The 17,413-nt window shown below is 35.9% G+C and overlaps 1 protein-coding gene across 1 annotated transcript in view; it reads left to right on the forward strand.

Moving 5' to 3' along the window:
- The window catches only part of PSME4 (proteasome activator subunit 4), a 101,161-nt gene that overhangs the window by 42,462 nt on the left and 41,286 nt on the right, over positions 1 to 17,413 (forward strand). The window contains exons 6-17 of the mRNA XM_060026616.1: positions 870 to 933; positions 1,530 to 1,604; positions 2,792 to 2,914; positions 5,059 to 5,151; positions 5,946 to 6,211; positions 8,922 to 9,108; positions 9,783 to 9,872; positions 10,632 to 10,696; positions 14,123 to 14,273; positions 16,163 to 16,261; positions 16,482 to 16,551; positions 17,019 to 17,086. Of these exons, the coding sequence (XP_059882599.1) occupies positions 870 to 933; positions 1,530 to 1,604; positions 2,792 to 2,914; positions 5,059 to 5,151; positions 5,946 to 6,211; positions 8,922 to 9,108; positions 9,783 to 9,872; positions 10,632 to 10,696; positions 14,123 to 14,273; positions 16,163 to 16,261; positions 16,482 to 16,551; positions 17,019 to 17,086 (1,351 nt within the window). The remainder of the gene's footprint in view (positions 1 to 869; positions 934 to 1,529; positions 1,605 to 2,791; positions 2,915 to 5,058; positions 5,152 to 5,945; positions 6,212 to 8,921; positions 9,109 to 9,782; positions 9,873 to 10,631; positions 10,697 to 14,122; positions 14,274 to 16,162; positions 16,262 to 16,481; positions 16,552 to 17,018; positions 17,087 to 17,413) is intronic.

Here is a 17,413-nt window from a genome sequence, read left to right on the forward strand (position 1 = left end):
TTTTTTCTTGGATGACTACAGGTATATCATAAACCCAAGAATGAAAATATTTAGGTTGTACTTTTATGAAAAAAGTAAAAGGTATGAGGAAAAGACTGGAAGGATCATAGTAATTATCAGTATATTATGGGTTCATGCTTAGCCCTCCCACTCCCCTAGCATGTTTTCTGTAGCTAGATGTCAAATCTTTTATTTCAGTCAAATCAGAAATTTTGTATCTAGCTGTATGTTTGTGAAATTTTAATTTTAATTAAAAACTTCTAATTTCTTTGACATTTGTAAAGATTGGTTAATAATATTCAGATGTTTTCTTGCCCCTATAGTCGCTTCTGTTGGATTGGCCAAAAAGTTCATTCGGGTTTTTCTGTAAGATGTTACTTTTTGGCCAATCCAATGTTTCTTTAATTTGAGAGTTTCCACCACTATAATTTAATTACTCCTAACACTTTGTGGCTCATTTCTTTTATGGAGCATTTACCATAGTGCTAGTTAATGGTGTAATTACTAGTTGGCATGTTAAAAGAGAGTAAGGGAGAGTTGCAGGAACAGGTAGTAACGGGAAAGCATTAAAGCAAAAGGGTAGGGAGAGGAAGGAGAAACTTGTAAACAGTGTTAGATAGGGGTAGACAATTATTTAACAATGAAGTAGAAATTTGATGAGATTATTCTTTTTAGCATAAATAAATTGAAAGGGGAATATTCAGACAAAAGTAGTTCTTTTTCCATTAAGTTTGTAACTTGCAGTGTTTTTTTCCTAGGTTGTGTAGTTATCAGTAAGAATAATAGATTAAAAAAATACAAAGGATACCTGGCTTTGAACCACTTGCTATAAATCACTTGCTATTCCTAACAACATTTTTCTTCTTCAGACTTTGGTTTGATGAATTAATTGGCCTTTGGGTTTCAGTGCAAAATCTCCCACAGTGGGAGGGGGTGAGTATCCCATTTTTTCTTAATATACTTTTTAGTTTGGAAGTAACTATATCGGATCATTTGATAAGTAACTTCAGTTCCTTAGAATTGGCTATTAGCAGTGTTGTAGTCAGTTTTTTAGAATTTTATTTGCTGTATTCTAAGAGAACTAGGATATTCATTTTGGTTATATTCTTTATTTTCAAAATATTCTTTATTTTGGTTTTATCAATATCTGAAAGTATATACGTGTACTGTGAAATGCATGAAGAGTAAAACCCTGTTGTTTATTTCCTTTTGTACCCTTACTTGCATGGCGCTGGACACCTGGTGGATGTTTTTTACATGTGTGTTTGATTAAAACTTATTTTTCTCTTTGCATTGTGGATGATGCTTTGTCATTTCCCTTTTTTAATAAGCATTTCAAGTGTAATTGATTTTTAAATGGGTGGCGAGAATCAGAACTTAAATTTGGAGATTTGAAAAAACTGAGTCATAAATCAAATTCAGTTGTGCCCATAGTGATTGTTCTGAAAAGAATAAATGGATAAGGGGTGTGACTGTGACCCTTAGAAACAACAAATGTATTAACTGTCTTTTTTTTTGTTTACTTTCAGCAACTAGTAAATCTCTTTGCTCGATTGGCTACAGATAATATAGGGTACATAGATTGGGATCCTTATGTACCAAAGGTAATTAAGAACATTTGAACATATACAATAGTACTGACATCATCTTTATGTCTTTAAGAAGTGTGTTTTGTATTCTTATTTCTAGCACCACATAAAATATTTTTTGACTGTTAGTAAAAACATAAGTAATTTAAAGGATAGATCGTTTATTTTCAAAAAGTAATTGGATCATATCAAGTTATCATAAATGTTTGATTATTTTGTCTTACCTATGCAGGACATGAACTATAAGTTTCAGAGTAAGTAATTTAGAAAGTACTAAAACTATTATTCAGGGTGTCATACATTCATCCCTTCCAACGAATTTTGTGTATTGTATTTGATTGTTCTTCTAGAGTGTTCCCCACTTTTAAAATCACATTGTATACTTTCCTAGAGTAAGTAAAGCTAGAAAATGTCTCTAGGTGCATTATTGCATATTTGGTATTGTTTCACCTGCTGTAGAATCATCGAGCTTCAAGAAGGCTGTTACGGGGCATCCGGGTGGTTCTGATGTGCACACTGACAGTAGAGCAGAGCTGGGGAGCAGCAGAAGGCGTATGCTCTGATTGCCTTTGCTTGTGCTGTCTTTCTCTGTTGCTGGCCAATAGAAACTAAGAAGGAAAAGTAAATTTCCCCAGTCTTTAGCCCTGCCATATCTGACATATTTAATGACAGATTTAAAAAATAAATCTAATTGTATTAAAATACAGTTATTAAATGACAGATTAAAATGCAGATTCTTAGGGGATAAAGTCAATGGTAAAATTTTGAGAGGGAGAGTAATCGGCCAGAAGATATTTGTGTTTTGTGCATCCTTGGCTTGGAATGAGAGCATGGGAAAAATAATTTTATGTGCATTTAGGGAGGCAGAAAGTAGTCAAAATATTTCACATTGAACTACAGTTATCTACATTTTGCCTTTTTATGTTTAACTAAGTCTCATTTGCCAATTTTGGAGTACATGGATATGGGTGCTTCATTGTCACATGCCTGTGACCTCAGAGTGTCATTAAAGAAAGTGTACAGATACTTATATGAAATTCCTAAGGAATAAAGCAAATTACTAAACAGTATGTCATTTTGCTTAAAAACCAATCAAATGAGAATATATATTCAATATAGTAACACTAATGTGTAACACTTAGGTTAATGAGTTATTTGATATCTGTAAATATTTATTAATTCTTCTTTTTTTCTTTTAAAAGATATTTACAAGAATTCTGAGAAGCCTGAACCTCCCAGTGGGAAGCAGTCAAGTGTTAGTCCCAAGATTTTTAACAAATGCTTATGATATAGGACATGCTGTAATATGGATCACCGCCATGATGGTTTGTAATACATTATCTTTGGTTTATATAGTTTATGTAAATTTTGTGTTAACCACATAAAAATTCTACATAATCACATAATTCTAGATTAGTGGCTTATTTGGTCACTTGATTCTTGGATATTTCTGATGGAGTAAGCTTATGTTTCTCAGACTCAGAATGTAGTCATAATGTACCATTTATAAATCTCCTTAAGTAATGGACCTTGAAAGTAAGGGTCAAAAGTTCAGAGTTTTGATTATTGTGATCATTTTGTAATATATAGAAATATGGAACCACTATGTAATACACTGGAACTAACAGTGCTATAGGTCAATTATAGTTTAATTTGGGGGGGTGGGGAAGCAGTTAGAGTTTTAAGAGATTCAGAATGTCTGTAATAGTTTTACAGACCAAGAGCCAGAGTCATGGGTAAAAGAACTTTCCCAAGTCAAATTGATAATGATAAAGGTAGATTTGAACTCAGGGTTCTGCATATGCTCAATATTAATGCATTTATTGTCAGTGTTCACATAAAACATCATATTGAACACAAAGCTTATTGACCAAGTAATCTTAGTGAAGGGAGAAGTATGAAGGATTATTTTACTGACTGTCATCTTCCAAATATATACTGTAATTTTCTGAATTGTCATTCATATTGCTTCTACAGTTATCTCCTTTTTGAATTATTCTGCATTTGATATTTGATATTGTTCTGTGTTTGCTATTTTCTCCCAGGTTATACTGCTCGGTTGGCTGTTTCTGTCAAAAAGACAGAATGGTTGTGAGAAGTTTAGCTCTTAAATTTCATTGTAAGATTAAAAGAAAAGAAAATCTCAACCTCCTCTTTTTTTTTTTTTTGTTATTTTATTAAACAGAGGGAAAATCCCATTTTCTTTCTGATATTCAACAACAGCAAAAACATACAGATATTTAGTATTTTACGTAAGCAATGAGTTAGAACTTGTTTTTTAGGAGCCACAGAATTAGATCGTGATTGGTATCAGCCTTATTTTAATGTTGCTGTTTCTCACACAGTTGTTCTCATTGGCAGTTTCATTTTGTGTTAAATATGAATATTTAATATAATTTAAAAATCAACAGTGCTAATTATTATGTTAGAATTTTGAAAATTTTATTGGTATTTTGCTATGGAATTACGGTCTCAGTAGTTGCCCTGTACTAAATTGGGAAACGTGAATGTGGATTTTATTTCAGCAGAAAGACATGTTCCTTATGTAACTCGATATTCTGCCTTAGGTTTGTGCTGATTCTTTTTTTACTTGAAATATAATTGACATATAATACTATGTTAGTTTTGGGTATACGACACAGTGATTTGACATTTGCATGCATTATAAATCTGTGCTGTTTCTTGAAAGAAGATCATCTTGAGACAGATAGGAGGTTTCAAGGCCAAGTTGTAGTCCTTTATTCCCAGGGTGGTTCAACTTGATAAGATGATTGCCAGCCTTTTCCTCATTGCCGCTGCCCCCCTCCCCTGGCCCCCCCTCCCCCGCCACCCCCTCCCCCACCCCCATCCTGCAGCCCAGGTTCTGTGGTTGTTTGGTTGGCTGTTTTGGTAACAGATTAAGGGGAAAATTTTTTTTTCTTTTTTGAATCACAATATAGTCACATATAACAGGTCTAATCACTTGAAACATTTAGAAGTAATAATAAAATATTTGAATGCACTTATGTTACTCTCACCTCCTTATTTCCTGCTGTGAGAACTTCTTCACTTCTTGAATCTTTTAAGGAATGCTTTTATGCTTACTGTTGCCACAGTTGGTTATTTTAAGATGGTAATCCTAGTGAGAAAAATTATTTAACTGCAAAGAGTAAAAGATATTGTTATTCTAAATTGAAAGGTACCTTTTCCATTTTCTGATTTGGTTTCAGTAAGTTGCCCTTATTTTTTATTTTAATTTAATTAATTAATTAATTTATTTGCCCTTATTTTTAGTAGACTGTCTTGGATTGATTTGTATGAAGTTCATCCGGGAATTGTTTTTGACTTTTATTTAGAGGTAGAATTGATTTTTGCCAGCAGGATGAATATAAGCCACGTTAAGAGATCTGTATATAGGCCTGGGCCTGTTAACCCCTTCAGTTTTACAGATAACGTGGGTACTGATATTTTTGCTCTTTTATCTGAACAGGGTGGACCAAGTAAGCTAGTGCAAAAACATTTGGCTGGTTTGTTTAACAGCATCACATCTTTTTACCATCCTTCAAATAATGGCCGCTGGCTGGTGAGTAATATTCATTTTTTTACTCTTAGGGTTTGGAATTTTTTAAGATATGGTCACATGTAACTATTGCCTATTGTTTAACCTATGATACATTTTCTGTCCTTTGTCTAAGATTTGGCTATATGTCAATGATCAAGTTTACATTAAGTTACCGTGTTCACAGAACATATAGAAATAAAGATAATACTACTGTGGTAACTGGTATGTTACCACAAACCCATGGAATCATCTCTTCAGTTTTATCATGTTAGTGTTTTTTATTTGTTTGTTTTTAAGTTGCCTGGTTAAAATGGCTTTTCACGTAATGGAAGATTCATGTGGTGCTAGAAATTAAAACTGAAATTTGAACACATCTTTATTAATTATTATCAATGATTAATTGATAAGAGTATTTTATTCTATCTAGTTAGGCCATACAGGTCTTTGTAATAAGATTATACAAGCTGTTAAACAGCAAGGTCCTACTGTATAGCACAGGGAACTATATTCAATGTCCTGTGAAAACCACAATGTATGTGAAAAGAATGTGAAAAAGAATATATATATGTATAACTGAGTCACTTTGCTATACAGCAGAAATTAACACACCACACTGTGTTGTAAATCAACACAGTATAGTTGTAAATCAACTATACTTCAATAAAATTTTAAAAATAAAAAGGTTGTAGTCAAAAAAAGAATGATTATACAAGCTGTTATTTTAAAAAATCTTTACTTGGGAGGGTAGAGAGGAACTATGAATATCTATAGGGGAACTAGAACCTACCTAGGACCTTCTGCTTCTGTGTCCCCAGAACAAGTTAATGAAACTACTTCAGCGGTTGCCAAACAGTGTTGTTAGAAGATTACATCGTGAAAGATACAAGAAGCCTTCTTGGTTAACTCCTGTGCCTGATAGCCATAAGCTTACTGATCAAGATGTTACAGACTTTGTACAATGCATTATTCAACCTGTCCTCTTGGCTATGTTTAGCAAAACTGGTAGTTTAGAAGCAGCCCAGGCTCTGCAGAATCTTGCACTCATGAGACCGGAGTTAGTAATACCCCCTGTACTTGAAAGGTAAGTATAGCTTTACTTGTTTCGTTGAAGCCTCAGCTGTGGCTACTGTTATTCTCTATACTCTTGTGCTTGGCTTTCTTTTCTTTTCTGTGGCTTCTGTTTTGCTATCTTTGTGCTTATTCCTGTTCCTAGAGGAGACAAGACATTTTAACCTAATGATTGGTAACTTGATAAAGGTTTATTGGAGAGAAAAGAAAATTGATATGAAACAGATAAAATAAAATATTTTGAATTATTTGCACATTTTAGCTACTCAAGTTTTTGCTCATAAATAAAGCTCTGGCTGTTCTTTCACAAAATGTGAGTGTCACTAAATATTGAGAACATGGCGGTGAATGTGATTTTGCATTTCTATTTCTCAGGCTCAACGATAGACAAGAAAATTTGGTTGCCTGTATTATTTTCATATATTGTATAACCTTGTGTGTATTTCCACAGTGTTGATTTTACTGCATTCGTTGTTTTGTATGTTGAAATAGTAACAAAAGTAGTTCTCCATTTGCCTCATCACTGTCACAGCGTAGACCTGGTGTGCTTCGTAGGAGAGAGCCACGCTCAGTTGTCTTGAGTGTTCAGGAGCAGATTGCTTAAGCTGTCTGTTATTCATTCCTTTGCTCCCTGAACTTCAGCTTTATGATTCCTCTCTAAATGGCTTTGTCAAAAGTAGAAGAAGAATGTTAGATTTTGGAGCCCAGAAGGATCTAACAGTTTGAGTTTCTTAAAACTCAGATTTGCCCAAGGTCCTTACTGGCAGAATACAGATGACAGCTTATTTTCTAACTGTTGAGACAAGAAAATTGGTGACATTTACTTGGCAAAGGGTATCCTCTTAAAGATCTTCACCAAAATGGGGCTCCATTATTTATAATTTGAGTTGCTTGTACTATCTTGCCCTGTCTCTTTGCCATAACTATTTAAGTTGTACTTCACTTTCCGAGCCTTCCCTGTTTTTTTATGTATACATCTTGGGGCCTTGAAACTTCCAGCATGTACAACTTAATTAGCAAATGGAATGGGGAAGTTAGGCAGTTTCTACTCTGTCTTCAGCCTTCAGTGTTCTTTGCTACTTGACCTCCACATGGTAGCAGAAGCTATCAGTCAGTGGCAAGTCCCTTGATGCTCTTTGGAGAGGAGAGACTTGCCTCTAAGGGGGGACTTCAGTTGTTTGCATAGTCAAAATTTTGAACTCTGAGGTGTTGGTGTTTCTTTACTTTCCCTTTGTTTTGCCTTATTTTAATGTTTTCCAGCTGATGAATTATGACTGGTGAGATAAGTATTTAGTAGAACGAACAAAGCTTATAAATACAAATACAATTATCCATCACATTTTTCTTTAGTTCTCAAATTTTGGACAAATTTAATACCAGCATATTCTGTTTGTATGCTTGGCCAAGATAAATATTTAATTAACAAAAATGTCAATACAATGACATTTTTTGAGACTCATTTGTAATTTTGTCCTGTTTAGAAGTGGCATTGCTACCTTTTTTTTGACGGGTTTTTGTTTTCTGTTTTCTTTTTCTTCTTCTCTTTTTTTTTTTTTTTTTTGGCCGCAGTGCACGGCTTGCAGGATCTTAGTTCCCCGATCAGGGATTGAACCTGGGTCATGGCAGTGAAAGTGCCAAGTCCTAACCATTGGACTGCCAGGGAATTTCCAAGTAAAAGTCTTTTTTAAAAAATATATATTTATTTGGCCACGTGGGGTCTTTTTAGTTGCAGCACACGGTATCTTCGTTGCGGCATGCGGGCTCTTAGTTGAGACATGCAGGATCTAGTTCCCTGACCAGGGATCAAAGCCGGGCCCTCTGCATTGGGAGCGCAGAGTCTTAATTGCTGGACCACCAGGGAAGTCCCCAAGCAAAAGTCTCTTAAAAGTAAAAACGTAGAAAAAAAATTTTAGGCACTTAGTTTTGCATCTCCTGAAGACAGCCTCTGCTGGAGTTTTTGGTTTGTTTCATTCATCTTTTAAAATAAGCATAGGTTTGATTTTTTTTTTTAATCCTAGTTAGAAATCCTTCTTTTTTCCTACTTATTTATAATTAAATTTCCTTATTACTTATCTTTTCTGTATAAGAGGAATTTAAACTGACTGTATTTTGGATTTTTTTTCCCCCTATAGGATAGATTCTCAAAAGTGAAATCACTGAGCCATAGAGTGAGTGTTCTTGGCTCGTGATCAAAGACTGCATTTGTCTTATTCCCCCTGTTTTATTCACTCTAGTCTCAGGCATATTCTCTTATGTTTCTGATAGCTGATTTCCAACTTTAAAATACAGTCTTTTTAAAAGTATAAAATAGACCCTTCAGCATTTTAGTAAGATTATTTTTTCCCGTAAAAGGGAAGAGTGGAGTAGTTGTAACTTGTTATTCCTGAATTCTAATAATCACTGACTGTTAGATTAGATGCAGTCCTATTGGAATGTGGAAATGGATTAAGGTGCTGAAAGAATGCAAAAATCTACCAGCTAATATTACTTTTCAGTGTGGAATTGGCATGGAGGAAGGTGGTAAGGTGGCAGGGAGTTGGGGAAACATGTACCTTTCCTTTATTTGTGTGATTCTGTTCACTTTGAGAGCAAATATTCACTCAAAATACTGTGCCAGCTACAAACCTTTAATCCAAAATGCAGTTTATGAATTTAGTATGTTTAATGTGTATGTATGTTTATCTGTGATGGAAAATTTTTTAAATTCTGTTTTCAAACTATAGAACATATCCTGCACTAGAGACTTTAACAGAACCTCACCAGCTCACAGCTACATTAAGTTGTGTAATTGGAGTAGCCCGCAGTTTGGTATCAGGGGGCAAGTGGTTTCCTGAAGGTCCAACACACATGCTACCTCTGTTGATGAGAGCATTGCCTGGGGTGGATCCAAATGACTTTAGTAAATGCATGGTGAGCATGTTTATGATTCTGTTTTGTATCTAAGTTATAATTATGTAAATGGATATCTTATTACTTTTTCTTCAAATATTCTTTAGAACATAGTAAAGTGTAAAATTTGTTAATGGTAGCAGAGTTATATCTGTAGATGCTCAAGTTTAGGTCTGTGGACAGTTAGTTGATCTATGTAAGGTCTTCCTTAGTAATTTCCCATAACGTGTGCATTTATGATCATATGGTGTTTTAAAGCTCATTACGTATCTCCTGTCTTCCTTAAGCAGATACATTAAAAATGATAGCATATGATCACTTGTGCTTCCGTTTGTCTGCACTTGTCACAAGGAACATAATAAAAATTACTGGGTGTGAAATGCCAGATTCCCCTTATACACACACCTTCTGACTTACAATATCGTTCACTTTCCCTCTTCCCTGGTCTCTAGCTTCTGCATTAGCATTTTCTATTTACTCTTAGCTAATGTTATATTTTTGGTGGGAGGCACAGTAACTTCTCAATGACAAAAGATTGCAGAACTTTGTGCTTAAACCAAATAAACTTTCAGAAAAATTGTTGTGGAATTTCCCTCAGAATAATTTATTTGGTACTTTATTGTAGCTTATGGTATACATGTATTTTGGAACTAGAGTTATGTAATTAATATTAGATCTTTTGTATCTTCCCATAGATCACATTCCAATTTATAGCAACATTTTCCACCCTGGTGCCTTTAGTAGATTGTTCATCTGTACTACAAGAAAGAAATGACCTCACAGAAGTAAGGATCCTTTCTGGTTGTAAAAGGATTGGTTAGCTGAGTTCTGATTCTTACTGTATAGGCATAGTAATATTTGATAGTTTAAAAGCAACTTTGCAGAGGTGCTCATAAGTTAAAATTACTGTTTTGTGACCACTGTTTTGTGACCAGAACGATATAAATGGAGGTCATCATTGATAAAATAATCTGCAGAGCACCCACCAAAGGGGGTGGTCAAAAATAGGCTATTTTAGTAAACAAGTGACATGTAAAGGTGTATTTCAGTGTTTTGTCACTTTTTAATGTTTTGTTAAGCAAAGGTGGTGGCATTTTGTTTTTCCATCTTATGTTAGGAATAAATCTGTTAAGGGGATTGGCATTTAATGAAGAGAAATTTTCTTCATTACTGTCTGGATTTTTTTCAGAACAATTTTCTTTATTACAAGTATTTTACTACCTGACTTTTGGCATTTAGATGTTTAAGTAGTGAGAGATAATCCTTTACACATACACCAGCAGTTTGAAAACTGTTATTGATTTTTTAAAAAATGGCTGCCTGACTTCTGTTTTGGGCCCTTACAAAATATGTTAATTACTTCTTATTTTGGTTCCTGGAAAGTAGATGAGTTATTCTAAATTGATACGGGATTATGGTGCTGTTTCTCAGTGCTCAATGTAATAATGAAGTGTTAGAAACATTTTGTAGACTACAATTGAGTTTTGTTCAGAGAAAAAAATCAAAGACTATTTTAAAATTTTCTCCACATTGACATGTTACAGGTGGAGCGAGAACTTTGTTCTGCCACAGCTGAATTTGAGGATTTCGTCTTACAGTTTATGGACAGGTGAGCAAGTACCCCAGATATCTCCTTTATCTGACATTCAAAAATAGTGATGTCCTGTCCCAGCAACTTTAGCCTCGTTTTGCATTGCAACCTGTATTTAATTATTGGGTTGGCCAAAAGGTTCGTTTGTTTATTTCCATAAGATGGCTCTAGTAATACTTAGTTGTCTTTACCTTCATTGGAAACAATTTTGTTAGATTGTATGTGACAGCTGTCGTATTGGGGTGCATTTAGAAAAAGACTTATCAAAAATTGGTGAATTTTTGTGTAGCCATTTTCATATTGAAGGTGGAAGAAAAAAGCAACATTTTTGGCATATTATGCTTTATTATTTCAAGAAAGGTAAAAACGCAACTGAAATGCAAAAAAAAGATTTGTGCAGTGTATGGAGAAGGTGCTGTGACTGATCGAACATGTCAAAAGTAGTTTGCAAAGACAAAAAGACAGCCCTCAGAATGGGAGAAAATCTTTGCAAACGAAGGAACAGACAAAGGATTAATCTCCAAAATATATAAACAGCTCATAGAGCTCAATATCAAAAAAACAATTACAACCCAATCAGAAAATGGGTGGAAGACCTAAATAGACACCTTTCCAAGGAGGACATACAGATGGCCAAGGGGCACATGAAAGGAAGCTCAACATCTCCAATTATTAGAGAAATGCAAATCAAAACTATAATGAGGTATCACCTCACACCAGTCAGAATGGCCATCATCAAACAATAAATGCTGGAGAGGGTGTGGAGAAAGTGGAACCCTCTTGCACTGTTGGTGGGAATGTAAATAGTTACAGCCACTGTGGAGAACTGTATGGCGGTTCCTTAAAAAACTAAAAATAGAACTACCTTATGACCCAGCAATCCCACTACTGGGCATGTACCCTGAGAAAACTATAATTCAAAGGGACACATGTTCCCCAATGTTCATTGCAGCACTATTTGCAATAGCTAGGACATGGAAACAACCTAAATGTCCAATGACAGATGAATGGATAAAGAAGATGTGGCACATATATACAGTGGAATATTACTCAGCCATAAAAAGGAACGAAATTGGGTCATTTGTAGAGATGTGGATGGACCTAGAGTCTAGAGTGAAGTAAGCCAGAAAGAGAAAAACAAATATTGTATACTAATGCATATATGTGAAATCTAGAAAAATGGTACAGATGAACTTATTTGCAGGGCAGGAATAGAGACGCAGATGTAGAGAACGAACAGGTGGACACAGGGCAGGAAGGGGACGGTGGGACGAATTGGGAGATTAGGATTGACATATATACATTACCACAGGAAAGTAGATAGCTAGTGGGAACATGCTGAGCTCAGCTTGGTGCTCTGTGACGACCTAGATGGGTGGGATGTGGGCTGGGGGGAGGCCCAAAAGGGAGGGGATATGAGGATATAATAGCTGATTCACTTCATTGTACAGCAGAAACTAACACAACATTGTAAAGCAATTATACTCCAATTTAAAAAAAATTTTGAAAAAAAGTGGTTTGCGAAGTTGCTGGAGATTTCTCTCTGGACAGTGCTCCATGGTTGGGTAGACCAGTTGAAGTTGATAGCAGTCAAATCAAAACATTAATTGAGAACAGTCAACGTTATACCACGCGGGGGACAGCCGACATACTCAAAATATCCAAATCAAGTGTTGAAAATCATTTGCATTAGCTCGGTTGTGTTCATCACTTTGATGTTTGGGTTCCACATAAGTTAAGCGAAAAAAACCTTCTTGACCATATTTCCACATGCAATTCTCTACTTAAATGTAATGAAAACGTTCCACTTTTATTTTTTTTATTTATTGTTTTTTCGCGGGCCTCTCACTGTTGTGGCCTCTCCCGTTGTGGAGCACAGGCTCCTGACGCGCAGGCTCAGCGGCCATGGCTCACGGGCCCAGCCGCTCCGCGGCATGTGGGATCTTCCCGGACTGGGGCACGAACCCGCGTCCCCTGCCTTGGCAGGCGGACTCTCAACCACTGTGCCACCAGGGAAGCCCAAAACGTTCCACTTTTAAAACAAATTGTGATGGACGATGAAAGGATACTGTACAATAATGTGGAACAAAAGAGATTGTGGGGCAAGTGAAATGAACCACCACCAACCACACCAAAGGCTGGTCTTCATCCAGAGAAGGTGATGTTGTGTATATGGTGGGATTGGAAGAGAGTCCTCTATTATGAGCTCCTTCCAGAAAACGAAATGATTAATTCCAACAAGTACTGCTCCCAATTAGACCAACTGAAAGCAGCACTCGACAAAAAGTATCCAGAAATAGTCAAAAGAAAATGCATAATCTTCCAACAGGATAACACAAGACTTCATGTTTCTTTGATGGCCAGGCAAAAACTGTTACAGGGACTTCCCTGGTGGCGCAGTGATTAAGAATCCGCCTGCCAATGCAGGGGACACGGGTTTGAGCCCTGGTCCAGGAGGATCCCACATGCCACAGAGCAGCTAAGCCCGTGCACCACAACTGCTGAGCCTGAGCTCTAGAGCCCGCGGGTCACAACTACTGAAGCCCGTGCACCTGGAGCCCGTGCTCTGCAACAAGAGAAGCCACCACGATGAGAAGCCCGCGCACCGCAACGAAGGGTAGCCCCCGCTTGCCACAACTAGAGAAAACCCGCACGCAGCAATGAAGACCCAATGCAGCCAAAAATTAAAAAAATAAACCAACAAACAAAAAAACTGTTACAGCTTGGCTGGGAAGTTCTTTTTTAAAAAAATATTTATTTATTTATTTGTCTGCACTGGGTCTTAGTTGTGGCGTGCGGGATCTTTAGTTGTGGCATGTGAACTCTTAGTTGCTGCATGCAAACTCTTAGTTGTGGCATGTGGGATCTAGTTCCCTGACCAGGGATTGAACCTGAGCTCCCTGCATTGGGAGCGCAGAGTCTTAGCCACTGGACCACCAGGGAAGTCCCTGGCTGGGAAGTCCTGATTCATCCGCTGTATTCACCAGACATAGTACCTTTGGATTTCCATTTATTTCGGTCTTTACAAAATTCTCTTCGTGGAAAAAAATTTCAATTCCCTGGAAGACTGTAAAAGGCATCTGGAACAGTTCTTTGCTCAAAAAGATAAAAAGTTTTGGGAGGATGGAATTATGAATTTGCCTGAAAAATGGCAGCAGGTAGTGGAACAAAAGGGTGAATACGTTGTTCAGTAAAGTTCTTGGTGAAAATGAAAAATGTGTCTTTTATTTTTACTTAAAAACCGAAGGCACTTTTTGGCCAACCCAGTACTGTGCAAGGCTGGTGCTTCTTCTCAAGTTACGAAAGGACAGTTGGTTTGTGATCCATGTACAAATTAAGTAGCTATCACTTGCATAGTCATGACAATGGATTTATCTAATCAGCAACAAAAAATGTTAAGCCAGTTTTTAGTTGCTAAAATTTTACTTTCTTTGGGTTATTTAGATGCTTTGGACTTATAGAAAGTAGCACATTGGAGCAAACAAGAGAAGAGACAGAAACTGAGAAAATGACTCACTTGGAGAGTTTGGTCGAATTAGGTCTGTCTTCTACGTTTAGTACAATCCTCACACAATGTTCCAAAGAAATATTTATGGTAAGAGTGCATTGCTGCAAAGAATTAAATTCCAACTTGTAGTTTTATTTGATGTTTTAAAAATTGAACTTCAAGTTACTTTGTATGCATATCATGCCAGCTTATCCTTTCTTTCCATACTAAAATTTGAAAGAGATGGGGAATTCTTTTGCAGTCCAGTAATTAGTACTCCGCGCTTCCACTGCAGGAGGAACGAGTTCAATCCCTGGTGGGGAGCTGAGATCCTGCGTGCCTCATGGCGTGGCGAGGCCAAAAAAAATGATAATAAAATAAAATTTGGAAAAGATACACAGTTGATCCTCATTATTTGCAGATTCTGTATTTGCAAATTCAACATAGTGTACTTGCTAAAACTTATTTGTAACCGCAAAATTGGTACTCGCAGTGCTTTTGTGCAGACTTTTGAAAGTGGCAAAAATTTTTGAGTTGTGCGTGTTTACAGCTGAAATCGAATAAGGTGACACTCTGCCATCTTGTTTTAGCTCTTATACTGTAATGTAAACAGGTGTCCTTTTTTCATCTATTTAAGGACAGATCGTTCACATTTTTGTGCTTTTTGGTGATTTTGCATTTTAAAATGGCCCCCAAGAGTAATGCTGATGCACTCACTGTCTAGTGTTCTAAGCAAAAGACCTAACATAGAAAATATTAACATGTTTTAGGTAAGCTTCATTCAGAAATGAGTTATAGTGCTTTTGGCTATGAGTTCAAGGTTAATGAATCAACAATGTATTAAAGTGTCAACAGTGCAATTGTTGCAAAAATCAACAGTGTATTAAAGACATTAAAGTGTCTTCAAAGAGAACCACACATAAACAAAATTATATATCCATATATCCATCAGTTGATGAAAATGTAACCAGAGGTTTATGGGAACTTAATCCTGTATTTCCCCTAAGAACTGTGGTTCAGTATTTGCTAATTCAGTGCCCACAGTGATTTTACAGAGCATAACTACTGCAAATAACAAGAATTGACTGTATGTTTAAAATTTACAGTAAAATACTGCTTGGGAGAAAAGTTTTGAAAATTGTTTATGCCATCACATAATAGAAATTAAATCCCAAATATAAAGATCTGGCAAACTATGATGAATGAGAAGTAGTTTGTCCTCATAAGGCATTCTGTGAACATTCACTTATTCAGTATTAGTCGATACCTATTATATACAATATGGTATTTATTTCATATTTTCTATTCCACTACTCTCTTTCCATTTCTGTTTCTTCTTTCGCTATCTGAGATTATCATTGTTCAGTATTTATCCTGGTTAAAAGCTAAACTGCCTTACACCTGCATGAAATATTTACTAAGATTATGTTAGTATAAAGAAATTAACATAAATAATCTCTTATTTAACCAAAATCTTTTGAAAGGAGTTGTTTATAATTTGCAGCATTGTCAATCCATGTCTAGAGCTAATTCTTTAATTCAGAAATGAAATTAAAATTCTGTGACTTGATTGTAAAATTAAATAGAATGCTTCAAGTCTTTTAGAGGAGAGAAAAATATAGTTTGTAGTTGTCAGAATGACAAACTGTAAATATTAGATATTACCCCAAATTCCCTCTGTTATATTGGATTGGCCAGCAAGATAATTAAATTGCATTTGCTTCCAGCAGCTCTGGTTTTGTGCTTAGCATTTCTGCAGCAAATAAAATCTTGTGCCGCAAATGTTTTGTTCACATTAGGGTTTTGTGCAAAGGTTATTCATAAACCTGAATGTAGCATTATTAAGCAAATCTTTATGTATTCAGATGGTTAAATTTTTCCTACTTGGTTATTTTTAGTATAGTCTGAGTATCATTTTCTTTGGTGTTTCAAAAGATGTTTAATTTTCTTAAGCGTGCTGGTTAGACATTTTCATTTGTTACATTATCTTTTAATAGGTGGCCCTTCAGAAGGTTTTTAATTTTTCAATTTCACATATATTTGAAACAAGAGTTGCAGGCCGCATGGTGGCAGACATGTGCCGTGCTGCAGTGAAGGTGAGTTGGGGTTTTCTGGACTGATGAATTAATGAATCAATAGCCATGAGTTTTATGTGGTTAATTATTTTAGACATGCTTGTCATTCTTAAAATACACATTTCTTTCAGTAGCTGCTTATAGCCCTTATTTGCCACTGAAAATAGAGCTAGTGTATACTTTGTGACTGTTCAATACTTGTGCCTTTCAAAAAAACTTATTTATACAAATATGTTTTCAGTGCTGCCCGGAGGAATCTTTGAAGCTATTTGTTCCCCACTGCTGCAGTGTTATAACTCAGCTTACAATGAGTAAGTCTTAAGGTTATTATTCTGTATTTGTAACTTTAGCAAATTTTTTTCTTGGTTTCTACAACTCTGTTGATGGAAACAGATTCTCTAAGCCATGCAGTATTTTAATTTTACAGTTTGGGGTAAAATTGCTCAAAACAAGGTATCATCCAGGGTTGACAGGTAGCTTAGAAATTTTAACTCTATTACATTAATGTTTTCATACATACAAGAAGCATTCAGCTGTTGCTATAATATCTGTTATTTTGTGAGATGTGTAGGGGCAGGCATCCTGGTTGGTGTGTTTATTTTCTTGAAAATTGAGCTTCTACCTCCTCTGGAGCAAGTCCAGCTTAACGAAGAAAGAAAGAAAAAGTCCTAAAAGAGACTTTTCTCAGCTATTAGAAATATTAAATATAAATACTTTTAAATGATGCATTTAGTTGGATATTTGTTTTTTTCTTCTGATACTATTTTGCTATTTTTAGATGATGATGTATTAAATGAAGAAGAGCTAGATAAGGAGTTACTATGGAATCTTCAACTTTTGTCTGAGGTATTGTAAATCTTTGGAATAAGAAAATATTTCTGTGAAAATGTTGACTTGCTCTGAAGATTTATCCTGTTTTGAAAAGTTAACTTTAAAACATGTAAAGTCGGGCTTCCCTGGTGGCGCAGTGGTTGAGAGTCCGCCTGCCGATGCAGGGGACACGGGTTCGTGCCCCGGTCCGGGAAGATCCCACATGCCGCGGAGTGGCTGGGCCTGTGAGGCATGGCCACTGAGCCTACATGTCCGGAGTCTGTGCTCCGCAACGGGAGAGGCCACAACAGTGAGAGACCCGCGTACCACAAAAAAAAAAAACAAAAACAAAACATGTAAAGT

This window comes from Delphinus delphis, chromosome 12 (assembly GCF_949987515.2).
Source record: "Delphinus delphis chromosome 12, mDelDel1.2, whole genome shotgun sequence".
Classification (NCBI taxonomy): Eukaryota; Metazoa; Chordata; class Mammalia; order Artiodactyla; family Delphinidae; genus Delphinus; species Delphinus delphis.